The following is a 22,896-nucleotide window of genomic DNA, read 5'->3' as shown; positions in this document are numbered from 1 at the left end:
AATACTGTAATTATTATATTAACGTATACGACATATTTACTACATTAATATTTACTATATAATTGCTACATTAATATATACGATATAATTACTACAATAATTTATATATATATATGTATATATATATATATATATATATATATATATATATATATATATATATATATATATATATATATATATATATATATATATATATATATATATATATATATATATATATATATATATATATATATATATGATTACTACATTTCTCTCATTAGTATGCATATGTTTCTAACAAAGACAGAACAATCACGGACATTATATATATATATATATATATATATATATATATATATATATATATATATATATATATATATATATATATATATATGGAATAAGGTAGTTCGAATTTGCAGCGAATAATACATTTACATATACTTAAGAAGGGCATAAAAACTGACAGGATGGAGTAAGTCTGTCTCCTGGGAGATGCTTGCATAGATTCCTTTATCCAGAATGTGAATACCCTATGCCAAAATATCGAACATACCTAAGGACGAAAATTGGTACATTTTGCGGTAGACATAACTGAAGACATTCTTTGTCAAATATTTTCTCATAGAAGCATTTATTCCGACATAGAATTTAGAATATTCACACCATTACATATAATGTGTTATCTGTAGTCAAAAGACTTCTTAAATCGGATGGTCGGCTGACAAATTTAATATATTTGCATTGCATATATTTGCTTGAAATGGCAGACGGTTATATGAACAATTTGTAATCGTTATTGCAAGACGTTTAAATTTTGCTCAGATGAGTACCTCAAATGATGGCAATGGTAAATGTGGAACTGGCGCATACAATTGAACTACAATTGTACAGATCTATGCCTGTTTGATATTTAAAACTGTACCTGATTACATTTGTGAAATACAATAATTGAATTGCATACACTTTCGAAATGAATTAACATAACATTCTGATCAAAACAGAAAGGAAAAGTGCGTTACTGAGTTAAGCAACACAAGCATTAAAATAAGATAATTGAGTGAACAATATATCTTCAACGCATTGGAGAACTTATATATTATCGGTCTAACCGATGAACAGTCGATAAATATTTGGAAAAGATTAGGCGCATACTCTATGACTAAAAATAAAATAATGTGTACTATTACTTCAGCTAGTAGAACTAGTGGGCTATGCAACACTATTGTGTTCTCTGTCTGAAAGAGTATAATATTAAAAATAGCACACATCACATTTATGTTCTTTATTTTGAAAAGGAGAAAAAAAATACAAAATACTTTTTGTTCTCTGCGTCTTATAATATAAGATAAAACAACAGGTTTTTTGCACAGCAAATGATGTGTTTATTTTTACATATGCAATCATTAATTACTTACATTATACATCCAAACATCTATTCGAAAAGAAAAATAACAACTCATCCCATAAGACCTGTATTCACGCGGTACATGATATTCCTATATTTGAATACAGTTTAGCAGCATACACATACCACCGATATCGGTCTGACCAAGAAAGAATCTACTAGCACTGTTCTTAAGTTTTAAAAAAAAAGTCAGAGACGATATCTTCCAACAGAGATTTTGAAAACAAGAAGCTTAAGGGTGCGTAGTATTGTGCGCCTGTTGGGCAATGCCCAGATTCCATTACATCACTAAGATGTTCATTGTTAGTTTTATTTCAAAATTATCTGGCTAAATTTCACTGTAAATTACTGAAATTTCGTTCTCTTTTAATATCAAATGCCATGCTACAAATAGAAAAATTTGCCAATATGTATGTATTTCTTGTCCAAAGGAGGCCAAGGCCGCTTGGGACAGAACAGCATTTACTCGTCGTTGGTATGGAAGGCGCACTAACTCCTGATATCTCTACCTGGTTTCACTGTTAAGACATATCGTTGTAGGTAACATCCTTATACAGTCTTATCAAATATGGCTAATAAGTTTTAGATAATACATAACAAAATAAACCTTTACACGTGCTACAACCGAGACCAGATCATTGCTGGGGAAACTATAAGTTATATTACTGGCAAGTTTGATCAAAACTGGCTTAGTTGCTAAAGTAAAAGTTAAAACCTGGTTGCTACGGAAGCCACAATCTTACTAGGCAGACGACTCTGACACAAACATAAACTAGAATATATTATGTTCAGAACTGAATGAAGGATTTTTGATGACAATAAAATGTCGACTGACGGACAACGCACGGGAAAACTGCAAGGCGGACACTGGATCATATAAAGCCCATAAATGAACTTAATGCCAAGTGATCTGAAATGAAATATCAGACAACAAAAAAGAACTATCCCGTTCGTGTTTAAAATAGAACTCAGTGTTGACGTGGGTTCAATCCCGGGCCGAGTAATATCAAAGACTTACAAAAATGTCCCTAACAGCTCCCTCCCTTGGCGCGCAGCTTTAAGAAGTTAGTGTTAGGACTGGACGGCCTGGTGTCAAGATAATAAGGCTGGGTGGGACATCAAGCTACATGTCTGCATCATGAAGAACCAGACATCACTATAAACTGCCATGATGCAGACATCGTAGCAATAAGACTGAAACATTCTTAAAGCTACGTTAAAAATCCAAATCACACACTCATACACAGTTTTGTCGTGATACAGTGATATGTTTGCGTGCATCACAAATTACTATTTACAGCAAAGAAAACAAAGCTTGTAGGCGCACGAAACGTCAATAAGACCTGGATATGCAGGACTGATCATTGCACAATTCTCCCCATCCTTGCCATTCGGTTCAGATGGATTCCAAAATGGATGAATCACCACTCCATCCCCGTTAACCCAATTTCCTTCAACAGATTCATCTGATATACCAATAAACGTCAAGTCTGTGTATAAAAATATTGATATGCATATATAAAGGTCAAATTCTGGTATGTATGTATGTATGTATGTATGTATGTATGCATGCATATATGTATGTTATGTATGTATGAACGTATGTATGTATGTATGTAGATGTGTGTGTGTATGTATGTATGTATGCATGCATGCATATATGTTTGTTATGTATGTATGAGCGTATGTATGTATGTATGTATGTATGTATGTATGTATGCATGTATGATAAATTAAAATGCTCATTTATCTCAATGTTTTCCTATTGTATGTTTATGTGATACGTATTATCAAGAAATGCATTGAATTTGTTTTTCGTGGTTAAAGAAAACAAACATGTATGATTTAAATGAAGTTTTTTTTTCAAATATAACGTGGACAATGAAATCATCGTCTATGAGTTGTCATGGAAGTTTGAGGAAAAGGAATAACAGAATACTTAAGAGTATGCCTACGTAATTTAACGATAGTTGATCTATTATAGTCTCGAAGATGCTGAAAGATTTATAGCACCCACATATGTCACGAACGCCAGTAAATATCACACTTTAACTGCAAACTTAAGATATGATGATACATGCTGCTGAGTAAAGACAGCCTCATCTGGAAAGAACATCAATTGTTTCAGATGAAAATATCTCCTTTCGATACGATCGTCTGGACTCTGTCGTATTTGAGCATTCATGCGTTAGTCCGTCCATCCGTGCATTGGAACTTCTCTTCCAATACTTAACTATGGCGAACATTTCGTCAATCTTTATGGCTATCTATCTATATATCTATCTATTTATCTACCTATCTATCTATATATCTATCTATCTATCTATCTATATATCTATCTATCTATCTACGTGTGACTATCTTTCTTTCTCTAATTATACACAACTTGTTCAGATTATTTTCCAAATTTTGTTTTAAACAGTGTGATGGTGCAAACATTTATATAGTCTCAACTAGCAATGACCGAACAATATCCAAATTACTGTTATATTCGTACCAGGTCTGCACATACGTTCAGAAATGGGTGAAAGTGCTATTAGTTTTGTAAAATGTATTCATTGAGAATATCCTATTATTCTTCAAGTGTACGTTTGTAGGTGGTACGAACAATAGAAAGGGTAAGATACAATGATGAAGATTGCATTGCAACAACAATGAATGTATATTGAGGCTAAATTGGTGTGCGGGAAACTGAATAACACGGAAAGGAACATTGTTGGGAGACCGATTGTGATGAGCATCATTTTCTTTCAAAGAGATTGTTGACTGGTTTCAAACTCGCTGCTATATGTTAGCTGTTTATATTTACTTTGTCTTGTGATAATTACATTGATGTTCGACATGAACTGTTTAAACTGAAAGCTCAGTACTGCCAATAAATGTCAAATATGTTGAAAATGACGGTAAGCGGTCATTGTTACTTGTATCGGTGATTCTGCGTGTTGTGTCATCATTAAATGTCACTGATATTTGTGACATTTACAAAGTCGTAAGTGATTCTAACTTTATTTTGCTTAGCACTAGAGAACGTGGTAAATATTCCAGACTCTGACTTGCAGTTGAGTTTATTACTAACATGTATTGAGGCTAACATTGCTTGTGTTCTATCTAGTTAGAAGCATCGTCACTTACCCATGTTCCAACCAATAAACTTCTTTACATCAGCTATCTCGGCCTCTTTCGTAACGACAAGCATCCTTGCCTTTTCAGATTCGCATTCTGCCTTTGCGTCTTGGAATGTGCTTTTTGTGTCATAGTACTTGATGCAGACGTAAGAACCTCCCAAACTGACATTACCGTACTCCATATCACATAAGGCTGCAAAATGCAAGTTCATAATTTGGTGAAAGATGGAGTCCCTGCTACAGTCACTCTGAGGTCGTAAATAATTTGCGAGCTGGAATGATACAGTCAATTTTGTTTCCTCTCTTGACTCGAAATATGTATGTGGCATTTAAATAATACCACGTTTTCAGATTAAGAAAATATGTCATTAAAGTAATTACAACATTTAACATGATTTATTTCTCCTGTTGTAAGATATACAGTAAATTAGATATTGCTTGCATATATATACATTCATAAATACACAAACACAAACACACACACACATATATGTAATTCGAATTTACACTTGTAAACAGTATCACATTATGTGTAATAACGATTACATATATATATATATATATATATATATATATATATATATATATATATATATATATATATATATATATATTTGTGTGTGTGTTCGTGTATGGATGAATGTATATATATGTATATATATATATATATATATATATATATATATATATATATATATATATATATATATATATATATATATATATATAGTGTGATGTAAATCCAATAATGAAACAAACATACATACATACATACATACATACACCATACATACATACATACATACATGCAACACACAACATCTATACATACATAGACAAATACCGACATACATACATACATACATACATACATACATACATGCATGCATGCATGCATGCATGCATGCATGCATTCATACATACATACATACATACATGCAACACACAACATCTATACATACATAGACAAATACCGACATACATACATACATACATACATACATACATACATACATACATACAACATATATACATACATAGCAATGGGGACCCGAGTTGCGGAATGGTCGAAAACACCGTTGCGGATTATTGCCATCTCACCTCTGTTTGCGTGGGTTGGAGTCTCCTGCTCGGCCAATGTGGGTACGTGAGAAAGTTTGCCGGTAGCTTCTCGTCGGTTGGTGGTTTATTCCGGGGCTTTCTCGAGTTCTTCCTCCAACATATATACTGGCCGCCATGTATAGTCTTTCTTGTGCTTAAAAATGTCGATAAATCCTATAACAAGAACATACATATATACATACACACATACATACATACATACATACATACATACATACATACATACATACACAACTGGATGTAAATTTATTAGATCGCATAACTTTATGTCTTCGTCATTGGAATAATAATTATATAATATTTACCCGTGTAATAGATCCATCCATAACTCGATTGAATAAGCAGCGGCGATCCTTTCCTGAATGAAGAGGATAACGCACACATGCCCGTGTGATTATCATAAAAGAAGGACAAGCAGTTGTTCATATCGTCACATTGTTGCATGCACGCCAACAAATCAATCCCTGTCGCTGTACCGATTAGACCAAAGCCATATGCGTTGCCAAGATATCTTGTATCCTGTTTCCAGTTCCGTTTTACTGAATGAGAATGAAACAAGTAAATTATCAGAATGTAAAAATAAAGAATCTCATTGCTATTGCTTTCTTCTAATCCTTCATGCACACACACACACACACACACACACACACACACAGACACACACACACACACATACATATATATATATATATATATATATATATATATATATATATATATATATATATATATATATATATATATACATACATAGATGCGCACATACATATACCCACATACACATAAACACACATACATATGGGTTTAATATAAGGATCATTAATAATAGATGTAAAAATGCTTATTTCGGTCTGGATCTAGCATATTGGGATTATCCTACAAGTTATCTGGTGTACCTGATATTGTCCAGATTATATTTTATAATTTTAGTAACATAATTTTAATAATTTAATTTTACTTTCTGAACATTAAACAAAATCCAGAAGGTTATTTTCTATTAGGTAATGAGTTTTATGAGAAAATGTTAATTTTTAGTGGAGGATGATGTGGAAGACTATATAATCTTGTTACTGGAAAGATTGTTAATTCGTACTGAAGATCTAATACAGTTAAGAAAAACTGAGCTTCAAGAAAGACAAAATCAATTAGATAAAGATAATGAGAAACCCAAATGTTGTCGCAAATAGAAGAAAGATTGAATCAAATGCAAATGCAATTGGAGAAAGAGGAGAAACAAATGCAGATGCAATTGCTGGAGGAGGAAAGCGAGATCTAATGAGAAAATTAAGAAAGAAAATTTCAATTTAAACTAAACGAATTAGAGCTGGCAAGTGAAAAATAGCCTTCCACTTTAAACACATGCTTAGGTTTTGATTTTACTAAGAATAAAAGGTTATCATCCCCTTTTGAAGAAGATGAAGTAGATAAATATTTTCCACATTGTTTTATAAATTGCTGAAAATTTGAAATGACCAAGAGAGCATTCTATTCTAATATTACAAAGTGCACTTATTGACAAATTCCTGACATCTACACTTTAAAACAGTTTAACACATCATTTATTTAAAAATGTATTGATCACATGACAAACTTACTTTATTAAAGACAACAATGTCATGAAAGTGTCTTCAGTGAATGCGGATGCCTTACATGACATTAAGTCATGACCTGAAATGTCATAAAGTGGAAGGAAATGCTATATATCAACAAATAAGGCACGGTAACAATACTGTCATATAATTAAATGTATTATTAAATTACCACAAATAAAATAGGTTGAGGTCCAGCTACCCTCCTGTAGACACGTGACGGTCGGATTCTGTTGTCCTTTCCCCAGCAGACCAACCTGGCATTTGTACGTGTAGTTCTGTCCAATCTCCACTTCTGGCATTTCATTTATCGCCCCAGATTTTGCCGGAGGAGTTGTACACACTGTTAAATGTGAACATGTACGTTGTACAATTACCTTCTGTACTAAGCTTATGAATGTTATAAACGTATGCAAAACGTGGGTTGTAAAACGCGGATTGTGAAACAAGACAAGTCAGAAGAATATCTTACAGTACCTGCAAAGCAGCATCTGCAACTAAAATGGAGTATGGCCTTAAATAATACATGGGAAGAAAACTTACACAAATACTTGAGATGCAGTAAACACTACTCAACATTGTGATCAACATGACGCCTTTCATTCTGTTATATATTCCATAAAGAGCTACTGAGATATGTTGTTTTGAGAAAAATGGTATGCCAAAGGGCGACAAAAGATGTATCGCCACCGTAGTTCTGTGACTTCTGGAAGGTGCATGTACGAAATATATATCCTTATATATGTTTTATATCTATATTTGCGTATAAGTCGTGTTTAGGTTTGTTTATTTTGTATTCGAATTCTTCTTCATGTTCTTATTTTTTCTGTTTCAGCTTCTTGAGAAGATCATAAAATACGCGAACACTGTATATTTATTTAAGGAACGATGTATATTTATGTGAGCAAAGAAGAGGGTGCCATTTACAATTATCTCCAAATGTGACTCCATAAAAAGGTGATTTTAATCATTAGCTTAAAATAGTTTTCCAACTGAATATTGCAAATTACCATTGCATGAGCATGCATGACCTGTTTGTATTCGATATATTTATCATCTATTTGCGAAGCTCCGTCAATAGAACCGATGATAATTTAAAACAACGAAATCTACCATCGCCTCCCTGTTCGTTTGATCTTTTTTCTCTTTTTCTTTACCTTTGTTTAGTTTGTTTTGTTTCTTTTTCTTGGGGGAGGTGGCTCTCAAAACTCATGAAGATTGAAAAACACAAATATTATTTTAACAGAAGTAACAGAAATCATTGTTGGTAAAATAGCAATAACAATATTCTAATTTAGTTTTGCATTCAACGCTGATATCCTTTCCATTATGTATCACAGTATATTTATTCTTAAATGTGAATACGAAAATTTCTTTCATTTATATTTAGTATTTAATTTCGAACCAAATGTATACACAGCTTTGATTAATTTAAAATATCTGTGTTGGAATATATAAGATATGTTTAGTTAGAAATGCTAAAACATAATTGATCACATGACTCATGAAAACTGTTTAATATATGAAAAACATGTATATTAAACAGTTTTTGAAGTTGAAACGCATCCTTGCTAAACTCTTACATTTGTTGGAAAGGTGTTAGTTATTCCATCTTATTGACTCATACACTTCGTGTACATCTCGAGGAAGTCTTATACATATTTTAGTTTGCACAATAGTACAAAATGCTAGAACATACGAACTGGGTGTGGTTATACATCATAGTTCGTATACCATTGTAAAATATATAAGGACTTATATATATATATATATATATATATATATATATATATATATATATATATATATATATATATCCAACTCAAATTTATTGTTTTCTTCCTTCTCCGCCATTAACACGAATAGTGTTTAAAATATATGACCAATGCACAATTAGGCAAGCGTATGATATCTCAAAATGAGATATCTGCAACAACTAGCTTATTGAAACCGGCTTTCGGCTTGAATTGAGTGCATTATCATTGACTTAACTTCTGTTCAAAAGCCGATGTCGTTCTTTACAAACCTGTATGATGTGTCAACCAGTTGAAAAGGAAAGAAACACCAAGTTTTCCAGTTTGTGAAAATTATTTTGCAAACCGCTTTCATTAGTTAAAAGTAATACAATCGTGTGTGCATGCCCAATATAAGTTTATTTGGTATAGTCATGAATATTAATATATAACTAATCACATAATCCATTGGAACTGATAAGCAAATCATTGACATATTTATTGAATTGATTTTGAACCAAAACATGTCCTTCTTAGTGTTCTACATGTTTTGTGAACATGTCATTCCATTTTGAGGCTTAATACAATTCGTTTGCTTTTTGATACATTTGAGGAAGGGCTTAATAAACTGTCTACTGTTCCGTATTCCATACTTGCAAAGTGTATATAAAATATTGCTGATATGTACTCTATCAAGGGCTTTTTATGTAATTTAGGAAAGAAAGCATATACATAATTTAATTTTCACATTATTTCAAAATATTAAAAGTAGTAGCAACCAATGATTATGTGTGTTTTACATATACGTCCAAAACTATTTTGATTTTCTTGTTCTTCATGTAGATATTAAATCATTTACAGTATCTAATATCTTGCAAAATTGCGTTCTTGAGCATGCTGTTTCCTCATTATTGACATTTGCGCCATTAATTAGATAATCTACGGTATTCAAGAAGATGCTCGATTATTACTTTGAAATGTATTCGCAATGTAACTAATGTTGATCTAAATGTTATGTGCTGCCTGCATCATATACTTTGGAAAATAATATATCTACATTACAAAGAGCATTAAGCGTGCATGAATAGAATGACAAGGGTAATGCTCTATGGCTCTACATCAGAGCATGTCTTCCCTCAAGACCCAGGAATAAAGCAGCAGGGACAATGAAGGTGCAAGACCGATAGAGCCGGAAGCACACCGGAACGGAATCGCCGAGGCAGAAGACTATCTGACAGAGGTATTTGTGGAGAAGATGAAATAGAGTTTATCGTATTATAGGTTTTTGCATCCATAGAGCATTTCGTTGCACCTAACTCAATAGCTGAACCAGTTCTATTTTGCCGGAGGCTAATGATAAGAATAGTAAATGATCATCATCGTTCGATTGCTTCAGCACAGCCTAACGTTTGCATTTGCTTCCTGAAATTCTCTGTGCGACGGCCATCCGATAAAGTCTTTGAAGCGGTTACGCTTCGCATACCGCTTGGATTAAGCATTGCGGATGTAGAAGAGGACCTTATCCTCAAGCACTGCGATATGATCAACTACGATGGTATTTCCTTTGACGACGTTGATCTCTGCAGGGTACAATAATTCAGGTAGCTGTCTGGACTTGCGCAGAGACACCAAGAAACCCTTGTTATCACAGTTGACGTCGACCGATCCAGATCTGGCCAGTGAGAAAGGTGACTGTTAATAGCATCGAGCAGTACTATGATGTAGCCACAAAATATGTCTTTCGCACTCTGCCTCTCACTTTGTGAATTAAGGCGCACGCCGAAGAAGATCTTGCCCGAATAGGGTTGGTCTACTAATGCCTGAGGACTTGTCAAGATGACGAGCATCATATGGAGGCATATCAGTATCTGACTTAAAGGCAATTTGAACATGGACATTCGTCTAGATATCGGAGCGTTTTCTATAACTGGGAGTGATGATATTTACACGTGAAAACAAGTTGCAGAATGCAGTACCATGCATGAAAATATACCAAAGGATTGTTTCTATAACAACGAAGTGGAGTTGTGTCCCCCGTTAATTATGTTTTGTCAGCATTGTCTAAGGTACGAAGAAGAAAAACTGGACTATTATTCAACGCATTCGCATTTGACCGTTTAAGAATGTGTGCATTTCGTTTCGGAAATCAGTATGGCTGTGAATTAGTGCAGTGTCAAGCCCTAAGAAAACACAAACTCTATAAATACTCCTTCAAGTAAATCCTCTCTATCATTACAATACAGATGTACTAGCAAATATAATAAATGGTTAGAAGTGCCAATGAGTACAGCACATGAAGGCCACTAATACTTATACTTAGTGATCACATTTATTTGAGATGAACTATAATATACCCTTGAAGTTACCGAGTGAAACATATATTTTAAGAAGAAAAACAGCTGCGAGAAGAATACACCAAGAAAACCAATGTAATGGTGAAATGCAAGCGAATGTGTGTAGTGCAAACCAGTTATCGTCCTGCGAGCTAAAATATTACATTGCTGGTAGTCTGGGCCCAAGAGCACAAGTTGAGAAGGACAGTACTATTGTTATAGACGAGATATGCGAAAAGATTTAAGATGGTTTAGTGCCTAATGACAAATCGGACGATTATATAAGGTATATAGCCACTGAGGCATCATAGAGGCTCCGGGGAAAAATGAAACATATGATTGTACGACCGGAAACATGCCGTGGCGTAGGCAGTGATCTATAAGCGGCATAGAATAACACGCGCAGGTACCAGTTGTGAGTAACGATTACTTGTGGCAGTATGTTCGAGTCGTCCTCCAGTACACAAATATGTCGGTATATAAACCTTAATGCTAAAATGTATAAGCCGTACCACACTAGCCAGCAGTGCATGAATAATATTCTGGCGCAAGCACTTCGATGGAACAAGAACAAAACATTCACAGATTGAGTACAACAGAGACCGGGAGGGTTTATCTACCTCGGGAAGCCTCTCCACGACGTTCGCACGTCGGTGTCCAATGTTAGGTCTGTCTACATATAACCTGGAGATAGTTGCACTGCCCTCCACGTGCTCTTTATATCGCAAACGATATCCTCCATGGATAAAGTTTATGAAAGTGACTCATTCCTGTCATGGGGCTGCTATCGTTACCTCGAGTTTTTTAAAAACCTCATAATCTAAATACGCACGGAGTTGTTTTAAAGCTCGAAAGGATGATAATACATTGCGCAAACGCAGAAATGCACGTGCTATTTGTCGGTTAGCAGTATTGCTACTATCCACAGCAACACAACCCCACAGCATTGTAATGTTTGTTTAGTTTGAAATTCGGAAAGGTAGTTTGTTTTAAACGTTACTTATTTGCACATTGATGGATATATTAAAATTCACGATACCCGCCCAATTCAGTCCGGATCGGATGCCACAGTGTTTCTTGGGAAGGTACTTGTATCTTATTTCCACGTCATGATATTAGTTCAATGCGCTTAAACGGCCATGAAAACACTTTGCTGCAACTTCAGCAAACGTTAAATTGAACCCACATTATCGAACATAATACTTACATGTAGGTGCAATTGGCTGGATAAAATATGCATTATTAAATAAAATCCGTACAGTGTGTTGGGTGTGGGCAATATACCTTTTTAATTATGCTGAGATCTCATGGTTACATTCTTAATAGACACAACAACAACTTCGACTAGAACGATTACATCCGTATCATTGTGTATTGTTATTATAGTTAGACAGGGTCATTGAGACGTCCATGGAAAAGATGAAAACTCTCAAGATCATTGATTTTTATCAACACAAGGTTTCCATTGCAATCGTCATGAGAATGCATGACATGTTTCAGAAATACAATCAAGCCATCTAACATTTGTAACAAATATGATACGAGGTCAATTGGAGACTGGGCATAAAATATCATTCTATTTTACATAGAATACATTCCTTGAGCATCTAAATATGCCATGATATTATTTGGAATTTTCAGTGTCAACAAAACTAAATTGCATGCACAAATCAAATTCGATACTTATACATAATGCATGTCAAGGAAACTGAGTTACATATAAACATTAACCTCCATCACCATACATACAACCATGTCAAGGAAAGTGAGTAACATGCACATAGCATAGTACATAACCATACATATATCCGTGTCATGAAGAGCGAGCAAGATACATATGCAAAAAAGCATATTCGTTGGGGCGCGAGAAGAACATCACACGTCTATATGCATGTAACATCAGCCCGTGATGATTTCGTATGGAACCAATCGTCCATTTGCATGCCTATATATCATGACAATAGTGAATGGCATCACTTGAAGTAACTCCTTTGTAATTTCCAGTGTCGAGCGTACCATGAAGTGCAAGGCAGTCGATCGGCAACAAGCTCTTCTTCTCAAGTGGTTAATAGGCCTCAAGTTACGTATCAAAAATTGTGTCATAAAGGAATCGTATAGTACCAAACACTATGTCACATGAATCACACCATTCCAATCTCCCACTGCATCATCGATCAGCGCATCTGGAATCACAGATACGACATCTACTGAGACAGTCGGAAAATATAAACAGCTGGGAAATTCACGGTATAACGTTGTTTCCCAAGACTACAATAGTAGCACCATCGCAGAGTCACTAGATCAGCACTGTAGCATCTACTACATCAATGACAAAACAGTATCCAGATTAAGTAAAGATGTTGACAAAATCTTAGTGCAATCCATGTATCGTCCTGCGAACTAAAATATTCCATTGCATGTGATCTGGGTCCAACCGCACAATTTGAGGAGGACTATGGCATTGTTATAGACGGTTCATGCGACTTGTTTTAACAGAGTTTACGTACCTAATGATAGATGAGACGGATTTAGCAGCCACGCTCTTCGCGGACAAGAGCAAGGACATATCATCACTGCAGTAGAAGTGATATACGATAAGGCTCACATAGTATGCGCTTACTATTGGTCCTCCTATCAAATATCAAGCCAGTGTTATTGTCCTTGTCGAACTGAGCAGAATCAACCACGGCTAAAATAATATTTTCGCAGAAATTGAATCACGCAGCATCTATACCTACCCAGACCACTGAAAAGCCAGACAGACACTGCCTGTAATTTGACTCAAGCAGTGCTACGATTTACTGTCATTGAATTATATATAGACAGCATGAATGATTTCATATCCCATCCATTTGTTTGCGACTTTTAATAAAACCAAGGTGAGCGACATCAGCAGAAGAAACACATCTCCTGTACAAGTAAACAGCTTCCAGTTCACTCTTCGAAGCATTCTCCAGAGATTGTTCATTTGCAATCCAAATAGAAATTGCGTGGATGTCCTCCTCAGATCATCGAGGAGATAGCGGCTATAGGCTTCACACAGGCGCCAGAAAAAATTGATCAGAACGGCATGGAATGGATATAATTTGATCACCGAAAACGTACAGCGTATGTGACTTCTGGCTTAGGCAGTGATCCCTTCTCTTCGTCTCATAACACACGCAGCGATCCTGTACTAATATGCCATGTACTAACGCCAGTGAGCTTCCTAATATTAAAAACTGCGTCGGTATAAAAACCTTTATCATAAAATATGACCTCTAACTTTAGAGATTAGTAAGCCGTACCTGTGCTAGCCACCAGTGCACTGGACCAAGCACTGCGAGGTAATAAGAACAAAACAAGTGCAGATTCAGCATAGACAGGGAGTGTTTTACTACCTCGAGAATCCTCTCCACGACGCTCAATGATGGGTCTGCCGACATTCCAGGTGGAGCTAGTTAATATTCCCTCCGTTTCTACTCCAAAGATATATTTGTGCTCGAAATAAAGTTCCGCAAGCTCATAAATGCACATAGTATAGGCCGGTTTGCTGTATTAGCACTCTCCACTGCAACAAAACTCCAATGGTTTGAAATTTGGAATGGTAGTTTTCTTTAAACTGTACTCTTTTTCACATTGTTGGCTATAATGAGTCCATGATACCCTACTGGGTCAGTCCGGATCGGCTGCCTCAGTGTTTCCTTGGGAAGGTATTTAGCTCCTATTTTCCCGACATTATATTGCCATTAATGTGCGTAAATACTGTGTTACAACTTCAACAAATATTACATCGAACTCGCATGATCCAACATAACATTTCCTTGTAGGTGCTTCTGCTTGGATAAAAAATGCATGACTAATAAATACATGTACTCCAGCTTGGTGTTGGATCTCGGCAATGTACCTCCTTTCTTATGGTCAAACCTCAAGGTCACGTTCTTCGTGGGTACGAAAACTTCTTCGACTAGAAACATTATAACGGATTATTAATGCACTGAACTCATTTCCGAAGTGATAAAAAAATGAAATTTCAGTTCAGATCTCAGTTCAAAACTTGGTAGCCTTTCAACACAGTCGCGTTGCTTTGTCACATGACATGCATGTCAACCTCCTTTGATGAAACTACACGACTTGAGATACTAGCACTTGTTCCATTTAATCTCCAACCAAATAGTGTTTGTAATGTTCAATGTTAAACCTAAATAAACAATATATCAGCAAAGAATACCCCGCATTTTGAAGCCTGGCACGCAGGGATCTCAGTAATAAATTCAAATTTCTGGACTCCTACCTAATCTGTAATATACATGTATGAGGCGATCAGATATTGAAGATTCTACGGGTGTCACTTTAATGTTATATAGGCTCTAATTTCTGAGTTTGACGATCAGCTTGAGTTTTGCTTGAAACGTTCCAAGACTAAGAGACCAGGAATATATGTATGCATTACTTGAAACTATAATTGGGCAAGATAGAGTCTACGTTTAATATCTAATAATTTCAGTTCAAAGAACTACACATTTGTATTACATTTTCCTGTTCAATTTCATCATAATATTCCGATACAAACCCTTTAACTACGTTTGATACGTTCATCCAGTCTCACAAAATATGCTGTTTTGAGTCAAAGTACAACAGTAAAATTCAGTACAACTCTACATTTTATATTATTCTTTAAATCACAGTTGAGTCACAGTTCAAATCACAGTTGAGTCATATAGCTTATGCTATTTCCTTTTCGAATTCTATACATTAAAGTCTTAATTCATATATTAGATGCTCGGTTTTGTGTGTATTGCAACGAAATTAAGTAAACAATTATTGTTAAAAAAGTTTTCATTTCAACGAACATGTGTACAACAAGCAACATTTCCGTTATATAAGAGCAATCGTACGTTCCTATAAGGCCTCATAATATATTATCATCCAGCAATAACAAACATTGTCTCAAACGTACACGGAGTTTTATTTTACCAGTGGCTGTTTTATATTTGCAACGGAACTTTATTAATAATATTGGATTTTCATTAAGATTTATTCGTCACGTGTTTTAACAGAGTTCATATAAAGGCATCTTTTAATGACATTTCACTTTTTTTACAATTTATGGTTAGAGAGTATCAATGAGTGGTTCGAGGAAAGCTCTGTATACGTTTTTTGATATTCTCTTTCTATGATGAGAAATTAAATCAAACCACCTAATATTTGTAGCAAACATAGTATGAAGACAGTTTGAGACTTTGATTAATATCGCATGTTTTACATACAATTCTTTCCTTATGCATCTAAATCTGACTAGATATTTTCAGGAAATATCAAGAATACCCAATCTACAAACATTGCGTCCTCTACTGGTTCTGTGACGTAATAATTGACCTGATGCTCCCAAATGCACGTCTTAAGAGCAAATTAAAACAGCTAACCTTGTTTTTATATAACTTTGATTATTACTAGCAAAATTGTATGTTATGGGTTCTAACACAAGTGATAGCGATGAATGCACATATCAGCCTCCATAACCGTACATCAGTGTCAAGGAACTTGTGCTAGATACATACATCACTTCAATGAAGGTCCATACAGTATTGTCAAGACAACCAGAGATATGCACGCGTCAATGGAGCAGGATACGAATTCGCTATGTAGATATATATATAATTTACCCACAAGATCTGACGTCCACTGCCATACTGATTTGGGATACACAGAACAAAACTGAACACATCGTCATATATATATATATATATATATATATATATATATATATATATATATATATATATATATATATATATATATTGAGTTTTATTGAGTTTTAGCAGTCGTGTCACAAAGCACTGTTTAAGACACTGCACACGACGGGCTATCTTAAGGTATGGTTGGTGTTATTATACATAGCATCACATCCACCTAATTCCTAATCTAGCCGTCCTCCTTAAACATAACAATAACAATTAATACCATTGAGCTAGATGCACACATCATCTTTGATATTCATACATAAAGCAGTCAAAAAATGAACGACTTACTTAAAAACATTAAATTATATCACCATACACGCAGGAAAACATAACAAATTACATAATATTACATGTAACAGTGTCAATAAGAGCGAGCAAGATGCAAATATAAAAATGTACATTTCTATAGGGCACGATAAGTATGTATCACTTCCTTATGCATGTAACATCATCCCGTGACGATATAGTAAGGAAACAAATGATCGAATTCCTTGATAAAAGCATGACAAAAGTAATTGTCATCACTTGAACAAGATAATTTTGCTGATAGTAAGTAATCCTCTAAAAGGTGATTCCTCCGATGAGTCTCTTGTGATGGAAAAAGACATAATTGCCAAACATTTAAGTAATCACTGTAGTATAAAACTAGGAAACTGCAACCTTATTTGCCTTATAATGAGTAGTATTTCCAATGATTAATAAAACCATTGGCTTTTCAGATTTTGCATACAACAGTGTCTGAGAAAATGCACTTATGCACGAACATCAGACATTCTTATTTATGATTAAGTATCCGTCTAAATTAGTGAGCTATTTTAGTAAAAACCTCTTTGATTGTTAACTTCAACACGATTTTCCTACGTATTGTCATCTTCACAAATAAATAAAAACAGTTTCATGACTGTATATAAAAACATCTCAGAGAAACATAAAACTGTTACTAGAATTGTATGCAAGTATCTAACTTTTATGCCTGTTCCGAAATGCGTCTTCAAAGTGTTGAGTATGCTATGTAATATGACTATATACTATTGCAATGGCAGTGAACATGACAAGGAAAACCATTACATGACACAATTAACCAGATAGCTAGATAAATAGATCTGCAAATTTATTGGAGTAGAACAAATAGATAGATCATGTCTTATGCCACCTGTTAGGGGTAAGGAAGAGTGGCATTTGAGAGAGGTGATATACAAAATGATATATGATGTAATTTGAGAGATATTTGCCATACCGCACTTGAAATCTGGATTAGACCATTTAGCCTCGCTTTCAAGACAAGTCGTTATAGGATCACCTCGCTCCATATTTTCTGATAAACATCTACGCCGTGCTTTCGTGTGCACAGCTGTTTCATTTGATGGCTCAATCGTCATTCCCAGCTTAAGCTCCGCAAATAGACATTCTATTTTGAAAAGAATTAACACTTCATGTAAAAGTATAAATGCTGTGCTATGTGGGATCAGAACACTTATATAGGATGCTATCCAGAAATATTAAAATTAGCTAGGAAGAATACCTTAGATTTTTCAGCGAAAATAGAAGTATCAATTTTCCATCTTCATTATCAAAACAAGACTCTATCTCTATTCTTTTGCATCTGATTCCAACGAGACATGTTAGTTAAATTTGTTTTGAATCCTCAAATGCCTCTTAATTTCTTTTGAGTAGATAGAAACTGTAAAGTACCCGTTAATATAATTGTTAACGTGCATATTTACTCTGTTAGTCAAATGCATCTTGAGAATTTTATATCACTTTAATTACCTTTGTTAGTAGTGTACATAGAGATGGTTCTAAGCCATCTTCAGTCTCTTCGTTAGTGGCATGTATAGCAAATGTCATATGGCCCTTTCATTTTCTTAGCTAGTTAATAAGCAAACTCACACTGATGTACCCATTATAATTCCTCTTTCACTAGAATGTTTATATAAAATCCCCAATAACTCACATTTCCTTTATTATTAATATATATGTTATGTCTAATGGATCACTTTCGTTTTCTCTGGTTTTAGTATGTATAAGGAATGTTCTAGACCAATATGATTTCCTTTCTAACAGTATGTATACTGACATCTGTGGACGACTACAATTTCCATTGTTATTTGCATCGCGAGACTTTAACTTCACTTTCACTACCTTTCATCCATCTTGCATTAGCTGTTTTGTAATATATACCAGTGCATGATATGATAACTACAAAAACATAATTGTATTCATCACACAACATGTCGAAACAATATAGATTACTAGAATGCTTGACTTGCAATATTAAACTGCTATAAATAACAAACTATGGAATATATATTTTACATTCATGCAAATACACAAAACACAAATCTTCCCAGCAGGTACACAGGCATTTTTATCAACGGGTTTGGATGGATCGCACCTTTCGGTCCATGAACAATTTGTTGTATTGCAGTGTTTAATAGGAATCTGTCATAACAAAAAATATTTAATTACATATTTTAAAGTAGGCAAGTTGCTTCGTTATGTACCATGTTTAATTAATCTGAACCACATTAATTGTCCAAATATGTCATGCATTGTTCTTGCAATTGTCTACATAAGTCATGCAAGTATATTCCATTCTGCTGTGTGTAAGTGTTTCTTACGGTTCCGGGGTGGTTGTGAATCTAGGAATATTGCTCATTTACTGTAGCAAAGGCTTGTACTTTCCGCGTAACTCCTGCTTCACTAAGGACACGCATGACATCCCCAAAAGTATGTGACAAAAGGTAACGCAGCTACTGCCTAAATGGTCAAGTACTTTATTCAACAATGATATTGAAGATTTTGTTATCAATTTATAACTCAACATTCTAGGATAAGCAAAACAAGTTGTGACATTTCTTCAATAAGATTATTTCTTATAAAGATCCTGTCTCATATACTAGTAAATTTTAACTAACAAAGGGCCTTAAAGTATCTGTAAAATTACTATTGAAATCCTTCCCTTATTTTTACCTTTCATTATATATTTCCAAACACATTAATATAAACATGTACTATTCCAACCTTCATTTTAAGTGGTTCACAACAGTTACTAAATTACCATTTGTTGTATAGAATAACCTGACGATTTGTGATATCCATACCTCACAAGACTGAGGCACAGTTTAACTACAAGTAGCGAAATTTAACTTAAAATCTAATATATTTAGATCGGTTTTATATGACGCCTAATGTTTTATATAATTATTAGCATTTTCACAGGCGATTTATGTAGCTATTCAATCGATTGAAATTTTTTGTATCAACTGATAGTGACAGCGAGGAGTGTTATTATTGCGACGTTAAAGCGACTAGCGTTTTCATCAATTTATATAATCTTTTATTTTAATCAAATATGATTTGCATGACAAACCATATTAGTGTAATTCAAATGTTACTGTTGACTAAATGACGTACCCTTTGCACAACGTTCAGTTCATGCTGTCTCCGACTAATTTGCTAATTAATTCCAGCACAGCAAAACGTGAACTGTGACTATATAGACTTATAACGCTGCCAAAGTTTCATATTTCCAGACATCAACAGGTTTGCATGAACTATTGTAACATTAATGTATATCAGTTTCAGTTTATACGATGCACTTGTCTACTAATTCATATTGTACTTAGAGTAATAAATTTTATATTTGTTGTAAGTGATATTAAAAATAAACTAAATATAATAAGCATGAACATGCACAAAATTCAAAGATTACATTGTTGCTGTTGAATTGTAGTACTTTTTCAATACTGTTTTCGTTTTTGTCTTTGGTTGTCCTTGTTATGAAGAAGCGCGTAAAGTTTCGATTGACTTAGCAACATTTCTAAAAAAAAAAAAAAACAGGATTGTACGCTTATCACAGTCCCGAACTTTCCATTCGTTCAATGACGTGAACATGTTTATATAAGTGTATCTCATTCTAAACACCTAAATCTTAGATGATATCAAGACTTATCGAACTTAATTTTAGATGGAAAACGTTTACGTTGATGATGATTATCGGTACAAGTTTTGATTTTTAGGACGATACGGTTTGGCACATTCATTGTCTCTGTCTCCGTTACGTCTTCTCTCTCCCAATATCAACATTAAGTCAACTATTTCGTGATATCACCGAAATCGTCAAGTAAATCGTTTTAATTACTATGTCATCTGGCTATTTTCTGAAAAAAGAAAAGCATCTGAAAATGTTCGAAATCTAATTTGCACACTACAATAGGTATTCGATAAATTTCGAAAACTCATTGCTTTCAAGTGTTTTGAATAATCAGGCGTTTCAACTAAATATTGTATTATATCTACATAATAATATACTTGTGTTCTTTATCATAATCAGTGATGTTTATTAATGGTGTATTATAAATAGCACGGAAATATAATTAAGCTGTCGGAGAAATACTACCTATTATATGGCATTCCAAATACTATGCACTTCTATGGCACCTGAAATCCTATGCACTAGCAAGCATTTGAAAGGGTCAAGATCCCGTCATTACGTTTACATTTATTTTCAAAAGTTCGATACTTTGCAGACCGCTGTAGAGTGCTTAATTATGATATCGGATGAAATTTAAACACCAAACTTAACTTGCATTTAAGCGTTTAAAAATGCAAGAATTCTACGAGAAATCAATAAGAAAGTACGTCAAGAGATTTCAGTTTAAATGTATGAAATGAATTAATATCAGATAATGTAAAGGAAACAAGTTCTGAGCTAAAGGTCTTATATAAGAAATGTATCCTAAATGACTATTATAAAAATACAATAGTTCGTAAAGCAATACTATAAAAATGGCATTGTGTACTCACGTTTTTCCAGGTGTCTATATTGCTGTGGATCGAGCCATCTTTGGGCTGTAGATTTTTACCTCCAGGTCCAGAGTCTTCTTCGCACAACTGACATGAAAGGGCAGATCTTCTGTAGTTAAAAGATTTGCATCTCTGTCTTCTAAGCGAACACTCAGTGGCGCATTGATATAGGCTTACTTGGTATTTTGTGGTAAAAGCGGAGCGTGGGAGGAAGTCTCCAAAACTGAGTTGTCCAAGACATGTGCCTCTCTCGCATATATCTTCTGAAAGAGCATATTCCATCAGCAGAAGGTATATTATCCACGAAAATTCGTCCTTCTTTCTCATGTCGGAATAAATTAGTATAGGATTATCTCATTTAGAAAACGTGTATCTGCAAAACAAAACATAATTGCAAAGTTTTATTGACAAATGTTAGACTCTATGTTATTTGATCCAACCGAAAACCATTTAAAAGCTTTCCAAAGGAACTATGCTTGTTTTTGCAACTGTGGATCATTGTTTCATGACAGAACATTCTCAATAGAGTTTGGAGTATTTAAGGACAGACGATGCGTCAGATGTGTCAATAAGTTGCTTAGTTTCACCTTTATCTTTAAATTATATCTCACAAGCATTTATTGAAATGGTTTTCACTGCCTGCTGATTCGATATAGCCTTTGGAATATTTAATGACATAATTTGTATTGCAAGGTAATAGACACAACTATGGGAATAATAAATAATGAATTTCAATGGATTACAAAGTTTATGGATAACAGTTTAAACACAGCCAATCGATTGATTCGGTACTTGGTTTCTAACGCTACCTTTAGCATATATCTCTGACTAAATTATGATGAGGAAATCGGATCAATGCAATTGCCATAAGATACACACATACATACATACATACACACACACACACACACACACACATAAACTATGTTTAGATTATGGATGCATTATGTAGGCATGATTTTAAAAGCTAATGCTTCCCTAGTATTGATAAACTCTCTATAGGTAATCTATGTGAAGGTTATGTTTCTATTGTATAGACAATCTGTGTGAAGGTAATGTTTCCACAATA

General features: G+C 34.2%; 1 protein-coding gene across 1 annotated transcript; it reads right to left on the bottom strand.

The window, feature by feature from the left end:
• Positions 1 to 402: 402 nt before the first annotated feature.
• Positions 403 to 18,421, bottom strand: LOC149784637 (uncharacterized). The gene is made up of 5 exons (XM_089933302.1): positions 18,256 to 18,421; positions 7,402 to 7,572; positions 5,946 to 6,179; positions 4,526 to 4,711; positions 403 to 2,883 (listed from the first exon to the last, which is right to left on the bottom strand). Exons 1-5 carry the CDS (start codon positions 18,395 to 18,397, stop codon positions 2,684 to 2,686), a joined length of 933 nt encoding a protein of 310 aa, XP_089789428.1. The 5' UTR covers positions 18,398 to 18,421; the 3' UTR covers positions 403 to 2,683.
• Between the last annotated feature and the right edge of the window lie 4,475 nt (positions 18,422 to 22,896).

Source organism: Sinohyriopsis cumingii, chromosome 14 (assembly GCF_028554795.1).
Source record: "Sinohyriopsis cumingii isolate HCF-2022 chromosome 14, ASM2855479v2, whole genome shotgun sequence".
Lineage (NCBI taxonomy): Eukaryota > Metazoa > Mollusca > Bivalvia > Unionida > Unionidae > Sinohyriopsis > Sinohyriopsis cumingii.
The sequence above is the reverse complement of the archived record's forward strand: the minus strand, read 5'-3'. Positions and strand labels throughout refer to the sequence as shown.